Here is a 24,684-nt window from a genome sequence, read left to right as displayed (position 1 = left end):
GGGAAAAGTTTGAGAGTTAAAGCACTAATGTATATATAGTGTTTTGTCACCTCAAGAAACAAGTTATGATTTTTGAAATCCTTGCTTCTTCATCTCATGGTATGAATGATGCTTAAACAGAACAGGTGGAATACAGGCCACATCAAAGCAATGCAGTGATTACCAAGTGAAGTCAGCAGTATCAGGATTTCATCCAATAGCTCCTTATACAGCCAGTGTATTTCACAGATGTACTGATAGTAATATTTTGGTATGTGTATGTTAAGCAAATGTATGTTACTTAAATAAAATACAGAATAATAAAAAACATTATGATTTGATATGCTCTAAATTGTTAAAAGCTGCAGTATACTTAAAGTCTTTGTATTTTATCTCAGGAAAAAAGGCACACGTACATTGAACTGTGCTATATTTGATATATTGAACTCAGATATGCCAGAGGGATGGGATGCCATCCAGAGGGACCTTGACAAGCTAGAGAAGTGGGCTGAAGTGAACCTCATGAGGTTCAACAAGGCCAAGTGGAGGGTCCTGCACCTGGGCTGAGGTAACCCAAGATATGAATACAGGCTGGGGGAGGTCCCACTTGAGAGCAGCCCTGTGGAAAAGGCCCTGGGGGTGCTGGTGGATCAAAATCTGGACATGAGCCACCAATGTGCACTTGCAGCCCAGAAGGCCGACTCCATCCTGGGCTGTATCAAAAGAAGCATGGCCAGGAGTTTGAGAGATGTGATTCAGCCCCTCTGCTCTGCCCTAGTAAGACCTCACCTAGAATACTGTGTTGAACTCTGATGCCCCCAGCACAAGAGAGATGTAGACCTGTTGAAATGTGTCCAGAAAAGGGCCATGAAAATGATCCAAGGGCTGGAGCACCTTTTAGGAGGACAGGCTGAGGGAGTTGGGGGTGTCCAGTCAGAAACACAGAAGGCTCCAGGAGACCTCATAGTGGCCTTTCAGTACCTAAAGGGGACCTACAGGAAAGCTGAGGATGGTCTTTTTACAGGGCTTGCAGTGAGGGGTAATGGTTTTAAGCTGAAAGAAGAGAGATTTTTGTTAGAGATCAGGCATAAATTCTTAAGTGTAAGGGTGATGAGACACTGGAACAGGCTGCCCAGAGATGTTGTGGGGGCTCCTTCCCTGGAGGTGTTCAAGGGCAGGTTGGATGGGGCTCTGAGCAGCCTATTCTAGTGGAAGGTGTCCCTGCCCATGCAGGGGAGTTGGAACTCAATCATGTTTAAGGTCTCTTCCAACTCAGAAAATTCTGTGTAATTCTGTGGTATTTTCTGACATGAAATAATGAAAGTGTCTCCAGAACTAAACTAATTTCTGAAATCTCTGATATAAAGTAAATAATAAAAACACTATTTCCTGCCACCAATACATTCAGGAAACTAATGACATTTAATTGTAAGATTGACAAATAAAATGGACAGTGTTAGTGCTCTTTTAGTATAATCTGGCTGTCAGTAAACCAATTACACTATTTAAAGTGTATGAGTATGCACTCATAGGATTCCTTAAGTATTAGGAATGTGTGCACATACACACCTCCAAACACTTACTTGAATACATTTTTCTTTCTAATGCCAAAGATGACTCCACAAAATGCTTTTGCACCTCTGCTATTATGCCATTGTTTTCCTTCTTTGATATCTAAGGTTTTTATCCAGTAAAACTGTTCAGGCTTCTGTTTGCACACAATATATTTTAATAAACCTAAGGTAAAATAATATAAAATGTTTCAGCAAATATTTCAAAAGGCCCGTGAAAAATACAGAACAGGAAGCCATTTGAATGTGACCTGTTGCATGCCTTCACTTTGGTCAGCTTTTAAGCCTGTATTCTGTTTTCCTTTCATCCATCCTATTTTAGAGGGGTGTGTCTGCAGATCCATCAGTTAGGTAGTCTGGAAAACCTCAGATATTCACTAAGCTTTCTACAATGTTTGTGATTTCCTGGTGTGATTGTGGTAAAGGTGTTAGAGAGGCAGATGGACAGAGCCAGATAGCTGACAGTGGAAAACCAGCAGTACCCAAAGAAAGGAAGGGAGGATTTTTCCTGTAAAATATTGATCTGGGAAACTCTTGATAAAGTTCCTGGCTCTCATTTTGATGGGGAGTTGAAAGTGTGCTGCAAAGCTGGAAAAATAGTAGAACTTGGAGTTCTTGTAAGATGTATGCTTTATTTTGGGGTGCTATGGAAAAATAGGCTTTTTATTGTGGGTTTTGTTGTGGTTTTTTTAATTAAAAAAATATTGTAGGTATTTTTTGTGGAAGATCTTTGACGTTAGTCTTACTGGTTCGGTTTGAGATCCTTGCTTTGATATTAGGACCATTTAGAAGTTATTTTGATGGACTGCATTAAAATTAGAACTTCCCATGAAGACTTACAGAACAGCTTCATATCTGCATGGAAGAAATAATAAATAGTCTCAAAACAAATGTTTTCCTAGCTGTATAATGCAACTATATAACTATAACTATATTATGTGACCTATCTTCTGTAATTTTAAAACACAGTATTTTGACCTGGATCATCACTGTAACAAGTATTTTAGCCTTATTTCTAGACATTGTCCTCTTCTGGCTGATATGTGGTGTTCCATATTCTCCAGCAATGCCATCTTGCCACATCTCTCACATAGGATAGTATCAAAGCTCTCCAGAAGAAGAGGAGGAAACACTGGAATTTTGGAAACATAAATTTACATCTTCCTTGACCCTGCTCTGGCAGGGGGGTTGGACTAGATGATCTTTTGAGGTCCTTTCCAACACCTAGGATTCTGTGATTCTGTGTAATAGCTCTTGATTTGTTGGCAAAATCCCCATGAATATCTGTACTGTTTGACACACAAAATATTTCAGATCCAACATATTCTTAACTACTTACTGGTTTTGACATTTTATTGACTATAATAAATGAAAAAAAAATAAGCGTGTATGTATATATGGCTGAAGAGAGCCATTTGTACTTGTGTGTGCATCTCAGCAGCAACCAGTGTCATTACTGACAGATGTCAAGTAAGCTCTGTGAGTAGAATTTAAACAGCAAATCCTTTCCCAGGTGGAGGGGAATGCATGTAGCAAGAGGAGAGCCATGGGTGCTGTTGCCACTTAGAGCACGCATGGGTCTTGCTGCGTGTGTGTCTGCTGTTCTAGTTCCTTTTAGGCAGCCATTAGCAAACAGCTACTTAGCAAAGCCTGCTGAAAAATCCCTATGCCTGCAATTTAGTTGCTTACTCTGACTGCTGTTAACTGCTATGATGTATATGCTTGTTGGAGTCTAGGTTTAAATATGTAGGCAGCATTTATCATTTAATAATACCAGCCAGCCATATGTGATCTGTGTTCTGGGATATTATTGTGATAAGGTGTTTGTGTTAAGGTTCCTCATAGGCCTTTGCACCAAGCAGAAAAACTCAAAGAAATTAAAGGAATAATTTTAATTTCTCCTGATATAAGCTATAATAGAGGCATAGGACAAAAGGAAGAAAATCAAGTTAATGAGAATCACCAAAGTGACATTGCAGGGACAGAAAGTTGAAATAAGCAAATTTTTGCTTAATTAGCACATCCATAGACAAAGAAGGCACTGGCTCCAGCTGATAGTTAGGTGTTCACTATGAAGTAAAAGACCTTAGTCAACAGAAAGTGGTTTTAGTCTTTTTAAATGTTCTGTTCAGTGACCTCTTTTAGGATTATGAACCCCGTATCTTTTCAATTTTGATTAGAATCACCTCTCCCCTCTAACAGGAGAAGTACTACTCCAGAAGTAAGCAGTGACTAAGCTGTGCAGTTAAATTCTGTGATCATTAATTAAAATTAAAAGAAATATATTCATTTTGGATAAGGTGGACTTTAGAAGAAAAAAGCTAATTCAGGTACCGTTACTTTTTGTTGTTGTTTTTATTTTGCTTTCCCTTTGGCTTTTTGAAAGAATTGTTTTGGCTATTTGGGATATTTTACACTTAGAAATGTAATGTTTCAAAATATCTTGAATCCAGTGATTTTCCTGGGACCACGTTTGGGTTGAACTTTAAAGTAGCCTTGAGTTCTTTAACTGTAAGATCACAGAATAAATAAGATTACAGAGTCATTTATGTTGGAGAAGGCCTTTAAAGTCATTGAGTCCAACCATTAACCCAGCACTGCCAAGTCTACCACTAAAACCATATCTCCAGGCACCCCACCTACATACCTCCAGGGATGGTGCCTCAACCACTTCCCAGGGCAGCATGTTCCAATCCTTGACAATTCCCTTGGTGTAGAAATATTTCCTAATAGTCCTATCTAAACCTTCTCTGGTACAGCTTGATGCCATTTTCTCTGCTCTATGGCTTGTTACGTGGGAGAAGAGACCAATTCCAACCTTGCTACAATCTCCTTTCAGGTAGTTGTAGAGGGCAGTAAGTTTTCCCTTCAGCTTCCTTTTTTCCGAGCTAAACAACCCCAATTCCCTCAGCTGTTTTTCCTAAGACTTGCTTTCCAGACCCTTCAGCAGATATATATCTAAACCTTCTCTGGTACAGCTTGATGCCCCCCCCCTCCCCCCGTCTTCCCTCCTTTGTCTTGCCTTCTGTAGTCTTGCAGTCAGAGGATTAGCAGGTGGAAGCAGGCTTTGCAGAATTCAAAGGCAACCTCTGCTTGTTTCTTCAGGTTAATGGAAGAGTTTTTTACTTAAGCAAGAATCTTGTTAACAGTTGGGGTTTTTTATTTTTTCCAAAGCCCACTGTACTTGGCTAGTAAATTAAAAGGTAACTATTATGTCTTATTTTTATTTAGTTGAGCCTACTACATATGGCACATGCAGATTTCCCCCTGGACTAGCAAAACACTGAGCTGGCAAAAGAAAAGAATGGTTCAAAGTGCGTGTTTCAGTTTTCAGGGCATGATGAAATACTAAGTAGCTTTTGCCACAGTGTATTGCACTAGATGAGAGCAAGTTGATTACATATTGACTCTTTATCACATCACAATAGTTTAAAAAAAATTTTCTTCTGCCCAGACCTCACTTCTAAGATTTTCCTTACTCAAAATCTGATTTCAGTGATTCACTTGCATATGAATACCTTATATTGTCATGTCGTAGTGCTCATAGATAAGAAATCTTAGAGTTATGTTCTTGTAGCCCTCTGGGGTAGATGCATTGTAGTGAACAACACTGTTCTATGATTAAGCACAGGATTTGGTAATGTATTGTGTTTAATATATTATTTTGTTACTATTTTTACTCAAAAAGGAAAAAAAATGTTAACTCGTTTTAAGCTTGTATTTCATGTGAATTCCTTCGATGGCTTATTTTAGTGTTGGAGATCTGTGCAGTCCTGCAGTATTTGACTGTGTGTACATTATCAGAGAGCTCTAAATCCTTTGATTGCCTTCTAGGATAAAAATTTATTCTCTAGGATACAAATTTACTTTATGGTGCTACCGCTCTAGCTTCAAACTGCAGCTTTTGTAGACATGCAGTTTGAAATGTATTTAACAACCCATTTTCACTGTGCCAGACAAAAATATTCTAGGAAATTTCCAAGCATAGCACAGTACAAAAGTTAAATTCAAACTAGATTCTGTTTTACTTGTAATATTTTTGTCAAAGTTATGTATGCTGAATGTAAGGTTTAAAAAGTGGTAATAGTAGCCTACTGTATTGTGGAGTTTAAAACCTGAAGCATTTCACATGTAGAATAGTTGTTTTAATAAAAAGAATGAGATACAGGGGTCTTACTTTGCTTTAAACAGTGTGGATTTATTGTAGATTCTGTAATATATATTTTTGTGTGAATGTGAAAAATGTGCTCACCATATGTTAGCATTTTGCATGTGTAATTTGTGAATTTAGTATTTGTGCTCTTTATCCTGCAACTTAGCAATATACAGCACTGATTAAAAAAAAAAAAAAAAAAAAGAAGCCCATAGCTTTAATGGCCTGTTATGAAAATTTAATTGGATTTTTTTCATTATTAGCTGTAGATCCTGCAGCCCAAACCTCAAGAATAATGCATTAAGTCAGTGAGAGTAGGTTATGTACAGAACAGTTACACTCTCAAGCTGTTCCTTAATGTGTGTAAAAGAAACAACTTCTGTCTTAGAAATTTCATTATCAAAAAAATAATCTCTAAAAATTATGCTTAACACATATGGATGGAGTAATTTGTATATTTTACCTTACATTTTGTTGCTGCACAAGATAGAATTTTGTTGGTGATATTTGATTTCTTTGTCTTTACTGAGTGTACCTGTCTTACTGTAATTTGTTTATTCATTTTAAAAATGCTCTAGTTTTAAACAAACTTGTTATTCAGAAAAGTAGTGATAGTGTCTATCTCTGTATAGAAAGATTGCTTAGAATTTATTTTTCAGTTGTGCAGCTGAATTTGACCTGTGGTTATAGTAACATAAAAAAGATGATGTCTTTTTCACTGAATTATGTTTAGCTGGAATAAACAAAGCAGGGAAAAGCAAAGCAAGTACAAGTTCATGTGGAGATGGATGGCACAGCCCAGTTCCAGAACTGAAGTCCTTTGTGCTGTAGCTACATTCAATTCTGTGCATATTGAAAACCAATTTTTAAAATTCCAGGAAAAATGTCCTTTTTATTTTGTTCCTACGCTTCTCAGTTTTTTCTGTTGATATTTCCCTACGCACTCAACTTCATTCCTTACTGGATCCTCTTGCCTTTTCATAGACTGTGATCACTGACTGATGTTCCTTCCCATACGGGTACTGCTGAGGCTTTCTTGCACTTTCTTTCACTGCTTTTTTTTCAACTTTTTAAAATTTCATGTTTTGTTTTGAAATTTTGTCATGCAGTTTTTGTGTTTCCTGTAACAATCCCTGAAGGCTGCTTCAGAAGAAAAAGTAAAATCTATTACTGTTTTTACTAGAAGCTTTATTTTTGTAGTAGGGCAAGGGTAGAATGCAAAGTAACACTGTTAGTTCATCCCTAACTTACCCTTTTTAGTGAGAATGTGCCTGCACTTAAGTAATTTCTTCTTTCTTAAGACACCTGTAATACTCAGACAGAGTTTGATTAATTGATGCAGATGAAAAAAGTCTGATCTGCACAGATTTTGGTACTTTATTGTAGCATAGGAGGGTGTATGTATGAGTTTTTAAGAAGCCTGAAGTTTTCAGTGTTCTTTATTGCTCGAGGATCCTTTACTTTTTGATCTTCTGCTACATAAAAGTCAGATTTAATGGGTTTTATCACTTTTGAAGTAACAGTACTGCTTTTTGGCATGACAAAATAATCTTAAAAGACAATTTATGCATGTAGGCAGCTCAGGCTGATGTTTGAAATCTTAAATATGGTTTGGATGAGGGTATACTATGCAACTGTTATAAATATAGAAGTTCACAAACTATACTGTGATTACTGACTAGGCTTACTAACATAAGTTAGAATCACAAAGTGGAATGCAAATATATACATGAAAGCTGATGGTGGGGAGTATGTACAGGGGATAAAGAGAATGAAGCTTTGTTTTTGAGCTCTGCCAACTGACAAGAAATTGAAACACAGCAGAGAGGAGAAAGAACAGGGATTTGGAGCCACTGCTGGTATACTTGTGTCTGAGGCTGGCAAACATCAGATATGCAGCTGGAAGGAGTAATCCCAACTCCTTCTCCCTGTAGCGTTGTGGCTCTGTTTATGCCACTTTCTGTATTTATGAAGTCATGCAGTGAATGGCTTTTGAGGTCTGGTCTGGACTGAAAATGAACCACTCCCACACAAAATAAGAAAAGTTGACAATGCTTGGATCACAGGATAACTGTGAATTCTTGATCCTGTCTGCACAAGTGTCAGACTGCAGTAGGGCAGGGAAGAGCATTCTGGAGCACAGGGGCTCAGAACTGCTCTCAGCTGCTGTATTGTTGAAAGCATGAATGCAGTGACATGCTCAACTCATTTCAAACACAATAGTTAGCAAAGATGTCACTTCAGAAACTTTTGAAGGAAAAGGTACATGGTGGGACAAATTGTTAAAAGCTCTCAAAAAATATATGTCAAAGTTGAAAAATAGAGTTTTGTTTTTCAGATTGGGTACAAATCTTGCATGTTTTTGAATATGCTATTATTTTTAAGATATCTCTATGTTTTGCAGGAAATTTTATGTGAAAACTTGTAGCTATTTTTATGAATTGCATTAAAGGGAGTACAAAGTTGTGGAACGTCCTTTTGAATGAATTGAGAATCTCTCTTAGATAGGGAATCTTGGCCAAGAAAGTAATAATCTTCTTAGCCTTATTTTTGTTACACCTATTCATTACATGAGATGAAAGGAGACTTGGGATCTGTGTTTCATATTAGAACTGTCAAATACATCCCATCATGAGTCAGTGACTGTCTTTCATTGAACAGGGCAGCATGACTCTGGGAATAAATGATCTTGCAGCAGACAGCTTTGTCTGAAGTCCACTTTCCTCATTATGAAAAGTTTTTAGCAGCTGAAGTCTATATTGATTTGCTCTATGTCTGGTGCTGGTATAGCAGGTGTGCCACAGCATTCTGGACACTGAATTTGACACAGCTCTAAATTCAAAGTGTAAGTTTTGAACTTCCTCTGTAGCATTTATCTGAAGTTGACACCATTTCCAGAAAGATGCAGGAGCAAGATCTCCCCAGTGGCATTTAGTGCTTTGTATTTTTCATGGATGTGAAGAGCTGAGGTTATCTGATCATAAACCATGGCATTGGGGTATTGCTCAGATCTTTCACTTTTTAAAATAAGGTTTAAAAGATTACAGGAATTGAAAAAAAAAAATAAATAAATCACTGAAATAGTTAAAGCAGCTTTGCTAATTAAATTGTATGCTAACTAGAAATAAACCCCACAACTATTATAAAGGTGCGCAAACCATATGCGGCTTAGGCTATGACTTGTCTCTGTGAGTTGCCATAGATAATTATTTCCAGTGCTGCCTTTGAGTATATGGGAAATGGTATAATTTACACTCCCAGTTTTTTTTGTAAGCCTTTGTACAAATGATCCTGGCTAGAGGGCAATCTGGAGTCCCAGGCTCACAGAGACATCATTCTGCCTTCATCACTGTATATGGCCAGCATTCATTCATCTGCATCTCATCTGGTAAAGTTTATTGTGGTTTTTTAATTGGCTCTTATTTCTCCTCTTCCAACTGCTGCTCTCGTCACCGTCAGCATGTAAGCAGAGTACTAGATAAACCTTGGGGGGGTAACAGTAAAAATACATAGATTTAAATATGTAACTACTAAGATAATATTAAAAATTTAAACATTCTTCAAGGTCTTAAGCAGGAAGAAAATACTCTGTTGGAATGATTCTATGTGTAAGCAGTGGAGAGTAATTCTGCAAGTAATGCTGCTATCTGTCTTTATTCAGGAAACTGCCAACATCATAGCCAAAATTTAAATAAAAATAGCAAATGCATATTTGCATTAGGAATTTTTTTGTGGATTTGTCTGGCTTGGCGGGGTTTTTTGGTGGTTGTTTGGTTGTTTTGTTGGGTTTTTTTGTTTGTTTTTTTGGGGGGGGGGTTTAAGTAACATGGTATTTGGATCCCACTCTGATAATGGGCTTCCAGGACTGATTGAGTATGCCTGAACGGTATATCTTGAATCTTATATTCTTTATATGAAAAGCCATGAAAGTTTCTTGTAAGTGTCATACTTTCTGCTGATTGAGTATAGAAAGCTGGGATCTGGTAATCTGGTATTTTTAAACTCATGGTACTCCCATGTGATGCTAATTACTTTTTTCAATACTAATTCTAATTGAATTGTACCTAGTGACCTGGAGAAGTAGGGTATTGTATCCCATTGTTAGACATTTAAATAACCTGCATAATGGGAATGGAGAAAGCACAGAAATACCCGAGAAGAATTAAATCAATGACAGTTCAAATGAACAGGCTAGATAAAAATGTGTGTAGAGTTAAATTTTGGCTTAAAAAGAGTCTTTGTCTTTGAGGAAGCAGAGAAGGAAGCATTGAGTTTTTTTTATTTGGGTTCTTGGGTTTTTTAATTAAGAAGTAAGAATCAGTATAATGAATATTTTCGCTGAGCTGAATGGCATTATTTTAGAATCATTCATAGATATCTTAAATTTACTTTTTGAGAATCAGTGTTCAGTGTTCTTAGCAAGGTATGCTTTAATGCAGACCTTTGAAGAACAGAATGCTTAGTGCTTTTTTAAATGTAAAAACATGGAATGTTTATTGTATTCAACACAAACTGAACATAGGAAAATGGAGAGCAAATCTTTTTCAAAGTAAAAATACATATGAGATTACACATGCCTCTTACTTCCTCCACTTTTTCATTATGCTGTGTTACCTTTTTTCAAGTAAATGTCATGCTTTTTGAGTAATTATTTTTCAATGAATGTGTAAGCATGTTAGGTTTGTGATCATGACTGCTTCATGTGTTTTCTGACTTTTTCTATTATTTTTTGTCTTTCCCTGTTGAGTGTAAATGGGTGTGTATTTAGTTGAGTTACACTGGTTTCATCACTGTAAAGCAAATTTTTTTCAAAAACAGGCATTAAAGGTAACACTCTTCTTTGGTATTCTATCCTCTTTCTGTATTTTACCTGGTTTTGTAGCTTACATTAGCCAATGTAAGGTATTCTGCTTCAGGGCATTACTTGTAGAGAGTTTCGTTTTCCATTTAGTAGTCATTGCTGTCACAGTAAGTATAAATATCATTTTGGGAAGTGTGCTTCTGTTGATTTATATTTTCTCTGACCTTTTTTTTTTCCCCTCCACAGATTAAATTCGACAGTGATGGTGTCTGTGTGTGCTGTGAAATGCAGCATCAAACGTCAGGCTGCAGTAACCTGGGAGAAACGCTGAAACTGAACCCTCTGCAGGAGTGTAATGTTGTGAGGCTGACTCTAAAGGTGTGTTAAGAGAGGAATTAACATTTATTTCAGTTTTAACTAGTGATTACTTAGCAAGACAGATGTGATGAAAGGACTAGCTGGTGTTTGCTATGTTCATACACTCTTACATAAAAAAAAAATCTTCAATCAACAGAAATTAATGCTTCTGTGCATTAAAATGGTTTTATGTTACACACTTAATATCTGTATAGGTAGCTATTTTGTTGGAGGTTGTTTAAGAAACAGAAGTTAGAATTAGTTAATGATGGATGCTGGAAGGTATCTTACGAACAGGTATCTTTCATGTTACTGTTAAAGAAAGCTAGAATCAGAGGTGGTGATTGATGTTGTTTAGTAGTGTCATGGTAGATTGCAAAGAGATAATGAAGTGCTTAACGATGCACTGCCAACACAAAGTATTAGCAGTGTTTCAGATGGAAGTTACTTTGGGCTAGAATAGTAAGTGTTCTTTTGGGACAACACTGGAAATATGTTTATAGACTGTTCTGCAATATTATAAGAAGTTAAAATTCTGTAGAATTGTGTTTTACCACTACCTAGAGAAATCTGAGAGGAAATACGAAGAACATTTTACGAGTGAGTTATATCCCAGTGTAATTGCCCACATCATCACTTCATTGTCAGGTGTGATGTTACAGTGGTGTTACAGTTACAGAAAATGGTAAGGGATCCATTCAAGAACTGGTTAGAGGAAAGTGCCCTAGCCTGAGAGACAGATATGTCTCACAAAACTATCTCTGCATCCACAGCTCTCAATTTCAAAGTATGTATTTTAGTAAAGTTAATTGAATATAATGGAATAGGAATATAAAGTATATAATGAATGAAGTATAATGAATAAAAGTAGTGAAATTCAATGTGATAAGTATCTTAGATATTCAGACTATGTGAGGCCTAAAAATACTAAGTTATATTGATACTGGAACCTGTTCAGAGCAGGTAGAAATCCTGAAAAGGTATAAAATGAATATCTAAATGTTCTTCAACTCTGTTAAGGAAAATTAAAAAAAAAAAAAAAAGGAAAAATATTACTGAGTAATAAGGATAAGTTAGAAACAGGAAAAAATATAATGACCCCAAAATTAAGAGCTCTGACCCAGGTTTTAACGAGGATGATAAAGAGCAAAACCCTATTGTGTAGCAGGAATTTAGCAGGTGGAGAAGAAGCATAACTTGTCATTGTTGGTCAAATAATAATAATAATAAACTGCTACTCAAAATGCTAAATTCAGGACTGTATTCAGCGGTGCAGTTTCAGCGAAATGTGTTATAAGAAGGTAATGCAGGAAAAGAACTCAGAAAGACATTCTTCAAAATATGACAGATGCAAAACCATGAACCTGTCACACAGAAAAAGCTGACTTGCTGATCCTATAAAAAAAAAGATTGAGGGAGCATATGGTTGTTCACTGTAAATATGTCAGTAGAGTAAACTTCAATGAGAGAGAAAATAACTGTTTATCTTTGAGGACATTGTCAGAATATGAAATGAGTAGAAGTGACATATGCTGGAAATCAGGGTAGGGTTTCTAACCAATACAGCAATAAGAATAGAAGCACAAAATATAATTTATTTTAAAATGTAGCTCAATGATTTATAAAAGGAATTGATGACATGTCTGCTTGCACTAGCGAAGGACTGATTTAAGCACAGGAGTTCCTCTGGGCATAGTCTGAGTGCAGATTTAATTATGTTCAGAATTTTTCATTTAAGAGAAAATAGTTCAGAAAATAACTTCTTCAGAAACTTTCCTTTAACTTTTTTCAGTTTTAATTCTACATTTGCTTTCTATTTGGCTTTGAGAGCTCTGTATTCCTGGCTGCATATTTAAGAACAGCATCCTACTAAGCCCATAAGAAAAAAAGATGGCAGCTCATTAGGTGGCAACTGTGGGAGCTGCATTGTGAACAGAACAATTGTGCATGTATTGCCTGTCTGGTCTTGCTCCCAGTCAGTCAAACAGGACAAGGAAAAATAACAGTGGGTACCAGTCTTGTGTATGCTAAATTGTGCTGGGATCATGCCTTGCATGATACTGGGTGATTGGGGTTTTTTTAAGGTTGCTTTGAAAAAATTTCTAAGTTTTTTTTTTTTTCATTCATTTTTGCCATCTCTGCTCTGATCTCTTTATGCTGCTTTGTAAATTAATATGTGCCTCTTCCTTTCAAAGTCTGAATCTGCAATATCTATCATCACATATATGTACACAACAGATATGAATATAGATTGCAAAAGCTGACTGAATGTGATCTGTGAGATAAGGGCTACATTGAATGATTACTTGAATATTGAAATTTGAGCACAAAATTTTATGTTACAGTAAAATGGATAAAAATATTAAGCTATTTCACTGTTATGTAAGAATTGGGGGCTCCACCCATTTCAAGGACAGTGAATTGGTGAGTTTAGAGTTCTATTGATAAGATACAATACCTGCAGCACATCTCCAGTAAAAATAGCACATTTGCTTGATGTGACAAACTACCATTAAGATTTGCAGACACCAAAGTCTGATCCATCTACTCTGTTTTACAATTGAGAGACTCAATGGTTATTTTTTTCCATCAGAAGATGCATTTTCTGAATCGTTTCCTGAGTTAATAGCTCCTAAACTGCCCCTGAAAATAAGGTTCCTGGCTTTCTTGTTACTCAGGGTCAATATTCTGTGCTGCTAAGGAATGTTGGTGCCTCAGTTATGTTAATTTTAACAGTAATTGCACTTGTAGGACAATTTTGCCCTATGTTGGGAAGTTACCTGACTTAATTCAAGCCAAATTAAGGTAAAAGCATATCCTTTCTATATACAAAATTAGCAAAAAGAGTAAGAAAGGCTTGTTAGGAATAGTCTCATTTCTGTACATCTGATGGCCTTAAGGTGCAGTTTCACTTGCATCAACTTAATCTGCTTTCCACAGGGCTGCAACCAGAAGGGGCAGTTCTGTATCTGGCTGTTTGCTGCCAGTGAGTTTGGTGGTTTGAATTTGACAGTGATCCAGTCCAAAACTACACTGCGTCCACACTGAGCTTTTAGTGAAGGCCATGCTGCACTAAGATCTACACTTTTCTCTGTCACACAGCTCTACCTTTGGGATTACTGAGATTCCAAATCTTCATCTGCCAGAAGAATGTAGTGAAAGGCTATAGCCAAGATGCCAAGAGGAGCATCTGCTGGTCTCATCCTTCCGAGTTGTCTCTTTCAACAGCAACATTCACTCTTAGATTGAATTAAGCTACTGTGTTAGCCACTTTATATGCTGAACTTCATATCTCATACCAGGCAATAATGCAAATCAAGATGCAGACTTCAAAGGAACACTGATGTATGTACTGCACTAGACACTCCTGCCAGTTGAATGCTAGGTCCAGCTTCATGAATGTGAATGGTAATGAATGTAGGCAAACTCTGGTTTAAGGAAATTTTGTGTTGATAATCAAATATAAGTGATGGTTTTACAAATTTATGAGGGGTTACTGTTATACAAGGAAATTTGCCTCAGGACATCCGTTTTAATATTTAATGATTTTTGAGAAATCATTTTTATGGGATGAAATAATAGAAATAATTAGTCCTCTGCTACTTACATTTTATACAGATGTTCTTTTGTATTAGGAACTGAGGTAAAGACAAAATTATTCTTACAGTAAAGAGAGAACTTTTTCACTTACAGTAAAGTTCCTAAAAGAAAAATACTACCTGGAGCATGAAGCTATGGTAAAATGTTTTATTTTAGCAATACATAGAGTGCCTTACCTTACAACTATTTGAATCCTGAAGAACTTGGTATTTTATATTCTTGAGAGATCCAACATAAGAAAACTCTTGGATAAAACATTAAAGGGTTATTATTTAAATATCTGAAAAAGTCACTAGAGATCAGTTGTTTGCCAGGACCAGGAGTTTTTTTGCAAATAATACTGTGTAACTTTAGCTTATCTTGTGCTTGGAAGCAGCTGAGTATTTTTTTCACTTTCTGAGAACTTCAGTTGAACTCTTCTTGCTCTTACCTTCTGTCCAAACTAGAGAGGAGTGATTCTAATGTCTAAAGTAGAAGTTTGTGGCCAAAGGTGCCAGGGTTCATGGACCACTAAGGCAACTGTGAAAGAGGACCGAAATACAAACCTGTTATACATAGGCTTGAATTAATTAAAGATCTGAGGCTCCACTAGAAAATTTCTTAGAGACTCATAAATTGATGAAGATTTAAAAGCAGTGTATTAGATAAAACTGCCAGTCAACTTAGCCTTGGTTTTCTCAGCAGTGTATTACTTTCTTGACTGTCTGTCAGTCATCTGATATTGCTGTTCAAGTTGGCTTTTATTTGGGTAAAACCAGAAAAACTGCAGGATGGTAAATCTTATTTTTACATACACACACATGTATGTAAACAAACATGCCAAGACCTAGTTATAAAACTTTATCAGCTCTGGTTCATATTACTGATTATACTTCAGGCAACAAGCAAAGTCTTTTCCAGGATGAGACCAGTATGAGTGAGATGCCTTTTTTTATCAGCATTACCTCTTGAGTAAGCATAAACTGCTGACACAGTACCCTCCACTGAATGTGTTTGTTTCTAGATGAAATGTGAAGGATCTGAGTTTTTCTTGTCATATTAATTAAAACTTGGGGATTGAATTTTCCTGGCAGCTCTAATCTGTGGAAATTCTTCCTTCTTTCCAAGCTCAGAATATTTACATATATGATATATTTATATAAGTATAATTATAAAAGACATGTGCAACAAATCTTATCTTCTTGAGATTGTATTTTGAGAGGATGAAGTTAGGTGTTTAGAAGATAAAATTATTTCATAATTATTTTTACTGTCTTTTTCATGTAAGAGGAGAATGTTATGATGCTTTGGATTAGTAATGATCCAGTAGGATATTTTTAATTACTTGAACACCCCAGAATACCTGCAGTCATGTATACTAATTTATGAATTTGCTATTTAAATAATTGCTCCCTACCTATTTAAAGTGCTTCTGTAGAATGTTTTTGTTACTATACAGACTAGGGGGAAATGCTGTTTCCCCACTCTATTTTCTGTATAAATATTTGGTTTGGAGCTGCTAAAATTGAAGTACAGTATAAATAGTGAATACATTTTCCAGGTTAGTAATTCAATTAATTATTTTGTAAGCTAGACATAATTATTAGATTTACATAACTTGGGGTTCTTGCAGTCTTCTCTGTGAATCTTTCCTTTCCTCTCCTTTGAATCCTATGTTCATTCAGAAGAACATACATTCACGTGACAGGACAGAGGGTGTGATGACTCCTGACATGTTATGAGAATAGATTTTCCTCAGATGCCCTGTATGACCACATGCAAAGTACTTAATTTTGCTGAATGATTTACCCAATAGACTTCATTATCTGCTTAAAGTTGGATGAAGTGTAGAATAAGTAACTTTCTAGCATATTTTTAGATGCTGAAGTTGTTTCCTGTTCCTTAACAGTGAACTGAGAATATCTTCTATGCTCAGAGTGTATTTACTAGGTACCATAAAAAATAGAGCAGTTCAATGTGGGCTTTGTAATCTGAATAGCTGACCTACAAATATTCCAAAATTCTAAGTAACCATTGTGTAACAGACATAGTCTTCTCATACTTTTTCTTCCTTGGAATTTTTTTTTCCTAACTGAGGCAATAAGGCAATGTGGTCACTTTTCTTATGGCTAGAAACTGGCTCTTTGAATAACTGGAATCTGGTTATTGCATGGTTTTCCAGTTATTTTATGGAACCCTAGTCTTTCAAGACTCTAACTTAAATCCAGGGTAAAATTTAACACAGACACCTGAGCTGATGAGAGATATGCAAACTTGTATCTGTCAGAGAAGACCTTTTTGAGTGTGTTTCTTAAGCAGCAGCTGTGAACTACTTCCTTAAAAATATAGTAAATATTTTAAACCCATAAGAAGTGGTGTATTATATTGTACTTTCATACCTTGAATCTACTTTGGGAAGCACAAGCCATTTCTCCATTTACACTTCAATCTGCATTTGAGACCCCTATGGTTCAGAATTGATTCTTTGTAAGCAAAGATAGTCTTCTGTCCAATTAAAGCAGCTATTTTCTCTCGTGTTTTTCAGACCTATCCAGTTAGAACAACTGAAGTTATAATTTGTGTTAAAAGGATTTGTTGTCCTTGAATTCATGATTAAGAGGTACACAGACACTAATTTCATGGGTGAAAAAGCTTTACTGCTCATTATCTCTTTTCAGGTTATAGTAGTATAAGAAATGAAGCACTGTAATTGAAGTCAATCAAGGGGAAAAGAAACCATCTTCACAGAATAGCAGAAGTGAAGCTGGTCTTAGCCCTTGATCAGTGTGGATGTTTGGATCCGTGTGTTCAGGGCTACTGGTTACAGAGTGTTCTTTTTGCACATCAGCATCCTTATTTTACTCCTGTTCCTCCATATTGACTGAGCTCTCAAAAGTGCAAAGTCTTGAGAGCCTCACAGACTATCAACCTTGCGTTTCCCCAGGAAAACAATCTATTAACCCAGCAAAATGTGTGTTACAAAGGGGGTGGCTGGTTCAATATTGTTGCACAGGCTAGAACTCTTAGGAAGTACTGGGTTGTGCTGTGTAATTTTTTTTCTTAATATGAACATAAGTAATATTTTTCACCAAAAAAAAATAATTATGTTGTTATAATGTGGAGAAGGAAGTGGGGACAAGAAGCATGGATCAGTTTCCGTCTAGAGTAACATTGGTTTAAATAGAGTTTCTCAGTTTGATGTAAGCAGCAGAGCTGGATAATTTTCTATATAACATTTGACAGAAAGAATGAATATTTTGTCAAAGTAGTGCTCCATCTCTGTGGTATGTGTCTGTATTGAATGTTAAATTCCCTAGTTTGATGTTCATGCATGTAACTTAATTGACAGTACAGTTCATTCCTATGATATGAAGAGGCAAGGGAATGATTAAATATTTACCAAAGTCTGCATTTCAGTTGAGTTGTGAAGGTGTCCAGAGATTCTTCTTGTACTTCGGCTTACTTGAATTCTAATGTGTATTTAGTGGGTATGTAAAGGGAATCAGCTTGTGCAATAATTTGGTAAAAGGAGAGTGATTATGCAAGGCCATCAGTGTTTTTTGCCCAAATATATATATATATATCCTGAAGCATATAATTTTATTTGGCTTATGCTAAAGTCCTTTGATGTGATCGTTGTAACTTAGCTTCGTTTCAGGCCCTTATGAACGTATTGAAAGGAAGTTGGAGAGAAACTTTCTGGTTTTTTACTTTGTGTTTTATGGACATCACATATGCTTTATGATTAATAAAGTGTGTACAAACAAGATGAAACACACTCATTTCAAAGGTTATTGATACTTACTGGTTTGTCATAGCTATGTGTTTGGAGATACAACATATATGGAAGCAAAGCTCTTTAGGACTTCACCTTACTGCCTAGTTTCATATACAGGCTTCTGTCAGTCCTGTGTTACTTCCCTTCCAGGCATGAGACAACATCGAGTTTTTGCTGCTGATGTTGAATGTGTGTATTATTACATGCATTACAGCTGGATTTCAGCTGTGGTTGACTAATATGGCTTTTCTACAGCTGGTTCTGGAAGGCAACTGATGGTAGAGAGAAATACAGTTGTAACTTTGTTTCTAAGATGAAGGAACTCTATAGGTACAGCTCACCATTAGAGCAAATTGATAATATTCTAGTTTTACTTTATATTTGCTGTGATAGGAGACACTACATTTTGAAGGGCAAAATCTGCAGTGAGTGTTCTTTGGTTTTAAAGGACCCAGTTCTGCCACCTCTCCCATCACTAATGGGGGGGCTCAGGCCATTGTAATTTCTCAGTTTAGATTCTGTCTCCTTCCAGAGATTTTATTTGCTTCTGTCAGGTAATTGCATGTGCTAACAGCTGTTTTAAATTGCTTTGTTAAATGTTTGTTTCTGTAGTTGATTTATCAAAGTGATAAATCAATCTCCATTTTTTCCCCATTCCAGTTTAATACCATCTGACCACCTTATCACCCAGCAGTTTGATGGAAAGCAAGGAAAATGAATTTATAGGACAAACAGCTTTGCCAGTGTATTACTGTATTTTTTTCATATCACATTTTCAGTTAATTTTGCCCTAATATCAAAACTATATTTTAATACAAAATATTAAAAATGGTTCAATTAAACATTCAGATTTTTAAAAACACTCAGTTTTGGTAATACAGCTTCTATTTTAATGTGTTCTATAGGCTTTGGGGCATAGTTTTAGATTTAGAGAATGTGAATTTTTATGTAGTTACCTCTCAGAAATGTGGTGCTCTAGAAAATAGAGGTTGTCTCTTCCTAAGACTGCAGCAAAAAAGAAATGGATGATGTGTAGCAGTGTTGAGTGTGATTTGGTTTCATTTCATTTTTTGTAATTTACCTTAAATATTACCTGCTGGTAATCTTAATTTTGATAAAATTTGAAAGACAGTAACTTTGGCCAGTGTTTCTTCCCTTGCTTTCAGTCACTCAACAATCACAAAAATTCCTGGCACTAACTTACCTTCACCAGTGAATTGCAAATGGGTGAGGGATATGGGAGAGAGGTAAAGATATGGGAGCAGAGTTTTTTAATAAGTGGTGGATATAGGTCCAGACAATTTAGTAGCATTCAACTGAGAGGCAAATATGTTGTCTATATAACTGAATTTCTACTTTGATTTCCTGTTTTAGTCTCTGGATTTTTTTGTTTTGTTTTGGTTTGGTTTTTTGTCTCTGAATGAGAAGTTGGCGAACGGTTCCCTGTTACTTTTATTTGAAAATGGACAAGTATCCTTTGTGCGACCATGTTGTAAGTCAAAAGTGTTTGTTATTAGGGGAGAAAAAAGTGATAAAGGGTTATTTAGGTAATTACACAATTAATTTGGAAATCGTTAATCTGTAATAAAAATGGAATGCTACAACCATTAAATCAGTATTCAATTCAAATTCAGCTTTAGAGATTTGCCAAGGGACCTACATGGGAAAATCAACTGGCCAAAGAGAAGCAGCTCACAATTCCATCTAATTCCTCTGAGCCTGTATCTGAATTGTTCTAGGCTTGTTTCCAAGCAATTCTGACAGCTGCTTCCACTCTTGAAGGCATTTGTGTCTTCAGCAATTAATAAGTTAGTGTGGCAAGAAAACTGCCAGCTTTGGGGCATGTGTAAGTGCAGAAGAATAATTCTACATAGTACATTATACCTATCAGAGCATTAATTATCATATAAACATTCTGAAGAATCAGATTTTCTCCTAAAAGATACAGCTACCCTGAGAAATACTGTGAAAGAGAAAATTGGTTCAGCCATTTGTAAAAAGCAAAGACTTCTATTTCACACCATTCCAGATTAATGTGTTGTGTTTCCTGATCAGTGTAGTTCTTCTAGATACCAACTAAAAATCTGCCATTAAAACTCCTTGCTTTTGTGTTTAATACAGATTTCCTACTCCTATAGACCATTATAAATATAGTTGTCTGTGGCCAGGTGCTGTGAATAGTTAAGTTTGTCCCCGTCATGGTTACTGCTTTTTCACAGACATTTCCTAAAAGACATCTGAATTGTTGTCCGGTTCCAGCTGGAATCTGCATCGTCGACACTGTTTCTGGTAGCGTGTTTGGCCCTGGAGGGGTTTAGATCTTGAAAGCCTGTGCTTACTCACTTGCTATGTGTAGTAAATGTGTATAGAATAAATGAGTATCCTATGAATTACCTAATTGCTTGTTCTGTGGGGCATAGGGAAGAAATTGCCTGAAAATGGTAAATTGCCTGAGGTTGATCAATGTTTGGGGGTGTGGAGGAGGAGAGGCAGAGAAGGGTTAGTTGTTGGTTTGTGGGTTGATTCCTGTTCGAGTTGAAAGAGACTTTAGGAAAATAAATAATGAAGTGGCCTTGCGTTATGAAATGCCCACCATCATTGCTCAGTTATTACCTTCACTGTTAAAAATTTAAACTTAACATATTTTTCAAATCTGTTTAGCTTTGCTGTTTTGTTACATTTTTGGCTGATAAATGTCTGCTCTTTGGTGATCTTCATGAAATACATAAAAATTCTGCATCGCTACATTTGAAACATCCTACTTGTATCTTTACCTTGAAAAAGATTGCACTGGGAACAATACTGTAACTGTTGCATGCTTAGCCTGGAAGGAAGACCAATGTTTCTGTGGACAGTAATCCCTGCCCTGCATAATGACTGTAATGCTGAATGGCAAAGGGAGTTGCTCGTGTGTGGCAAGGGGACAACCTCAGACTATGGCAAAGCAGTTGTGAGCATTGTGAGTGTTCAGTCTCAGACACTACTGCAGCTCAGGGTACTTGCAGGGTCAACTTTGTTGTTTCACAATAGTCAGCAGTGAGTAAAAATGAAAGCAACTGGTTTGACACTGTCTGGATAGGTTTTCTAGAATTACTGATAGAAGGAAGGAAAAAACCCTAAAAATGAAAAGCATTGCTTGGTTTTAGTCTGTATTTTAGGGTGTGGGAGACAGGAATTGGAAGAAAAAATATCCTTTTTCTCTCTATCCGTGTTCTATGAAATTAGTTTGACTTATTCCTTATTTTTTATAGACGTGACATAAGTGTAATTGAGAAGGAGGTTTATTTTTGGCTTTTCTCTAATAAAAATAATTTTGTTTTTATGATGTTTCTTCTGTACGTATCTACTAGCAGTATTAAGAGGGTAGTAATTCTGCAGGAAAGGATCTAGGGCTTTATTAGACAAAAGATACATCAGTAATATACTGTTGCAAAAATCTTAAGTCATGACTGCAGAATGTGTAAGGATGAGTATACCTTGTAAAGCACAATAAATAATAGGCTGTAGTCAACATTTGTAGGGCCTTGGGTTTGCCCAGTTTTAGGAATCTGCATTTGAGGAAAAATGTGGACCAGCTTGAGGTGAACCAAGTTATATTAATGAAAACTATCAGAGGCCCAGGAAATTGGTCTCAGTTGAGGATTGGAGGGAATGGGGTTAATATGTCATCCAATAAGGGTGGAAAAGACTTAAACCATGATAATAGAGTTTAAATGTGCAAAAGTCTGATGTGTAATAGCATGTTCTCAGAAGCTATGGAAAAAAAAGGAACAATGGTTTTCAACTGTGGGATAAGCAAAAAGAAGACACTACTTGTAAAAGAGAAACATTGGAATAGTGGGATAAAGCTATGGGATCTTTAGGAATACATCATAGAGTGATAGAGACACAGGCAAGCCTATTCTGAGGCATGTAAGTTGTATGAGGGTCTTAATGACTCTTTGGATCCTAATTGACAACTTTGATGTAGATTTTATTATTTAGCATAAATGATAGCAAGTTATATGATTAGCTAAATATTTTGATTCTAAATAGCTTTACTAAGCAGTGAAGTTTCATATTGCTAGAAAATAGTCCTATTTCTACCCTAGATCTACTGTCTCCCTTGGTGTTCTGTAGGTTTATGTATGGAAAGCACAACACACAGGGTCTCGATCTCTTTTTGTGGCATTGCTAATTAATTGGATCTTTACTTGCCTGTTTGCCTTCATTTGAATGTTCCAGGTGGGTCTGTATGACTTTGTATTTGATGTGTCTCTGTATCACCTGCTGTATGTGAGTTAGAGATTGCCCCTTCAGGTGTTTTGCTGTTCGTGCTATTGATTCATTATTCCCCTGGCTGAGGGGCTGACCAAGAAGGCAGAAAACTACTGACCAGATCAGCAAGAGCAAATCTGGCTCAGTGTAAGCTATTAAATGACCCATTTAATATCTGTCTGATTCCCATGGCTGGCATTTCCATCTTCAAATGAAGGTCACCTGAGGAGCATGCAATTACAGTGGCAGGAGTAACTCTGTGCCTTTCTATTATTTTTTCAGTACTGATGGAAAAAAAACAAGCAGTGCATTGATTTATAGCATGGAAGTTCTTTTATGCACTGGCAGTGACTGAAATAAAGCTTAGATCCTACAGAATGTTCTTTACACAGTCAGTGTTTTTACTTGTAGTTTATTAACTATTTTAATTATATTTTTCATCCATTCTTTCTGTGATACTTTTTCTCAAATACTTTTCCTGGATGTTCAGAAAGAACACTAACTGAGCCACATAATGTCACCAATACAACAGATACACAATTGCTGCAGAAGGATTGTAGTTAGTTTTGAAATGTTGCCATAGTGCTAAATCAATGTTCCTTTTCACTGGCTGTTGGGAAGGTAAGCCCTGTGATTAGAAGTTTCATGCTTTTATTTAATTATACTATTGGTGCAAAAATGTTTCCTTTTTAATTCAAAAGTTTATTTTATTCTACTTAGTAAGCAGAAATAACTTTATGTTCTATTTTAAATGTTTGTGATTTTTTTAAAAACAATGTGGCCATATGCACTTACTCCATCAGCAGAAGGTGAAATGTCTGGATGTAGTCACTGCTTTTCTCTCATACTTAAAATGTTGCAGCGGTATAGAGTATCTGAGACAGGATAAAATTATCCATTTCATACTAGAGTTTCCACTGATTTTATAACACCACAACCCTAAGTTGTAGGTTTCAACTGCTGAAAGCAATGAAATTTCTGTTTGTATTTGTTTTAAACATAAGTCTGTTCCTTGGAGTCCACTGTGAAAGCAGTCTTTTCGTGGTCTTTTCTTTCAGGGAACTGTAAAACATTTCTGAAGAAATCTCTAATGCAAAATGTGTTGTGAGAAGTTGGGAAGATACTTGTTTCTGTAATTGTTCCCTTTGCAGACTGTTTTAAAGAAATTATTACAAGCTGAATGAGTTCTACACAGTTGAAACCGTATCAATCTATAGCAGTTGACAGTGGTTTTTAAGAAATTGCTAAAAATGTTTCCTTTCCTTCATATCCCTGAGATCAGAGATGATATTCTGATGCATGTGTTTCCACAGGACCTGTTGTTCAGTGTGTGCGCTCTCAATATCATCTCCACCATTGTCTGTGCTTTGGCAACAGCAATGTGTTGCATGCAGATGGTTTCTTCTGATCTTCTGCAAATGGTGAGTATGTTTCAGTGACAGCACAGGATATTGTCCAACGTAACACTTTGTCCTTATCCATGTGTACTCAATTGTGCTTACTCTTTGCTTATAAATTTAAGCCTATTCGTGTGTCTTATGTGTAGTGTTAGATATGTGTGAACATGAGTGGGTTTTATCTGTGTACGTCTATATAAATACAACCTACAGATGTACACAGTACCAATAGCTGCTGTGTTTAAAATGTTTACATAGAAAGTTACAATCAAAATTTTGCAATTGGGAGCATGTTATTTTTGTTAAGAAGGTTATTAATGAGGTTCAGTTATACACGCACATTACATTTTCTGTCATTACATGTTTGCTGTCTTCATTTTCCACACTACCCAGAGCAATTACCTTTGAGAGACTATTTTGCACTACTTTACTGGTGTGAGAACTATGAGCTCAGAACTGTAACCTTTCACAGCCCTGTGCCAACAACAGTGTTTTCATAAGGAGAGCGTGTTCAGCTTCAGTGTAGCACTTGTGTTTAAAATAAGAGGGAAAAAGAATCATTAGTCTTCTGCAGTGGCAGCCACGTCACAGGATACGGTCTTGTTTGGGTTGGATGAAAACAGCTTCCCTATCCCAAAAGAGCACTGTGATTTTTGAGGATTCAAGGTAATGTTGAAACAAAAAAGAAAAATTTCAAATCCTTTATATTTTGTTCTGTATCTAACCCAGCACTGTTACTGGCTACTCTAGGAAATCGTCCTCTGTTTAATAAGAGGGCAAGGTCACAAACCTGATACCAGTCATTTGTAAAT

At 36.2% G+C, this 24,684-nt stretch overlaps 1 protein-coding gene across 1 annotated transcript in view; it reads left to right on the top strand.

Moving 5' to 3' along the window:
- FAM189A1 (family with sequence similarity 189, member A1) overlaps window positions 1–24,684 on the top strand; it is a 91,873-nt gene that overhangs the window by 42,893 nt on the left and 24,296 nt on the right. The window contains exons 5-6 of the mRNA XM_009994522.1: window positions 10,751–10,882; window positions 23,789–23,896. Coding sequence (XP_009992824.1) covers window positions 10,751–10,882; window positions 23,789–23,896 — 240 coding nt within the window. The remainder of the gene's footprint in view (window positions 1–10,750; window positions 10,883–23,788; window positions 23,897–24,684) is intronic.

Source organism: Chaetura pelagica, unplaced genomic scaffold, assembly GCF_000747805.2.
Source record: "Chaetura pelagica isolate M959 unplaced genomic scaffold, ChaPel_1.0 scaffold222, whole genome shotgun sequence".
NCBI classification, from domain to species: domain Eukaryota; kingdom Metazoa; phylum Chordata; class Aves; order Apodiformes; family Apodidae; genus Chaetura; species Chaetura pelagica.
Note: the sequence above shows the minus strand (reverse complement) of the source record. Positions and strands in the feature narration are given on the sequence as shown.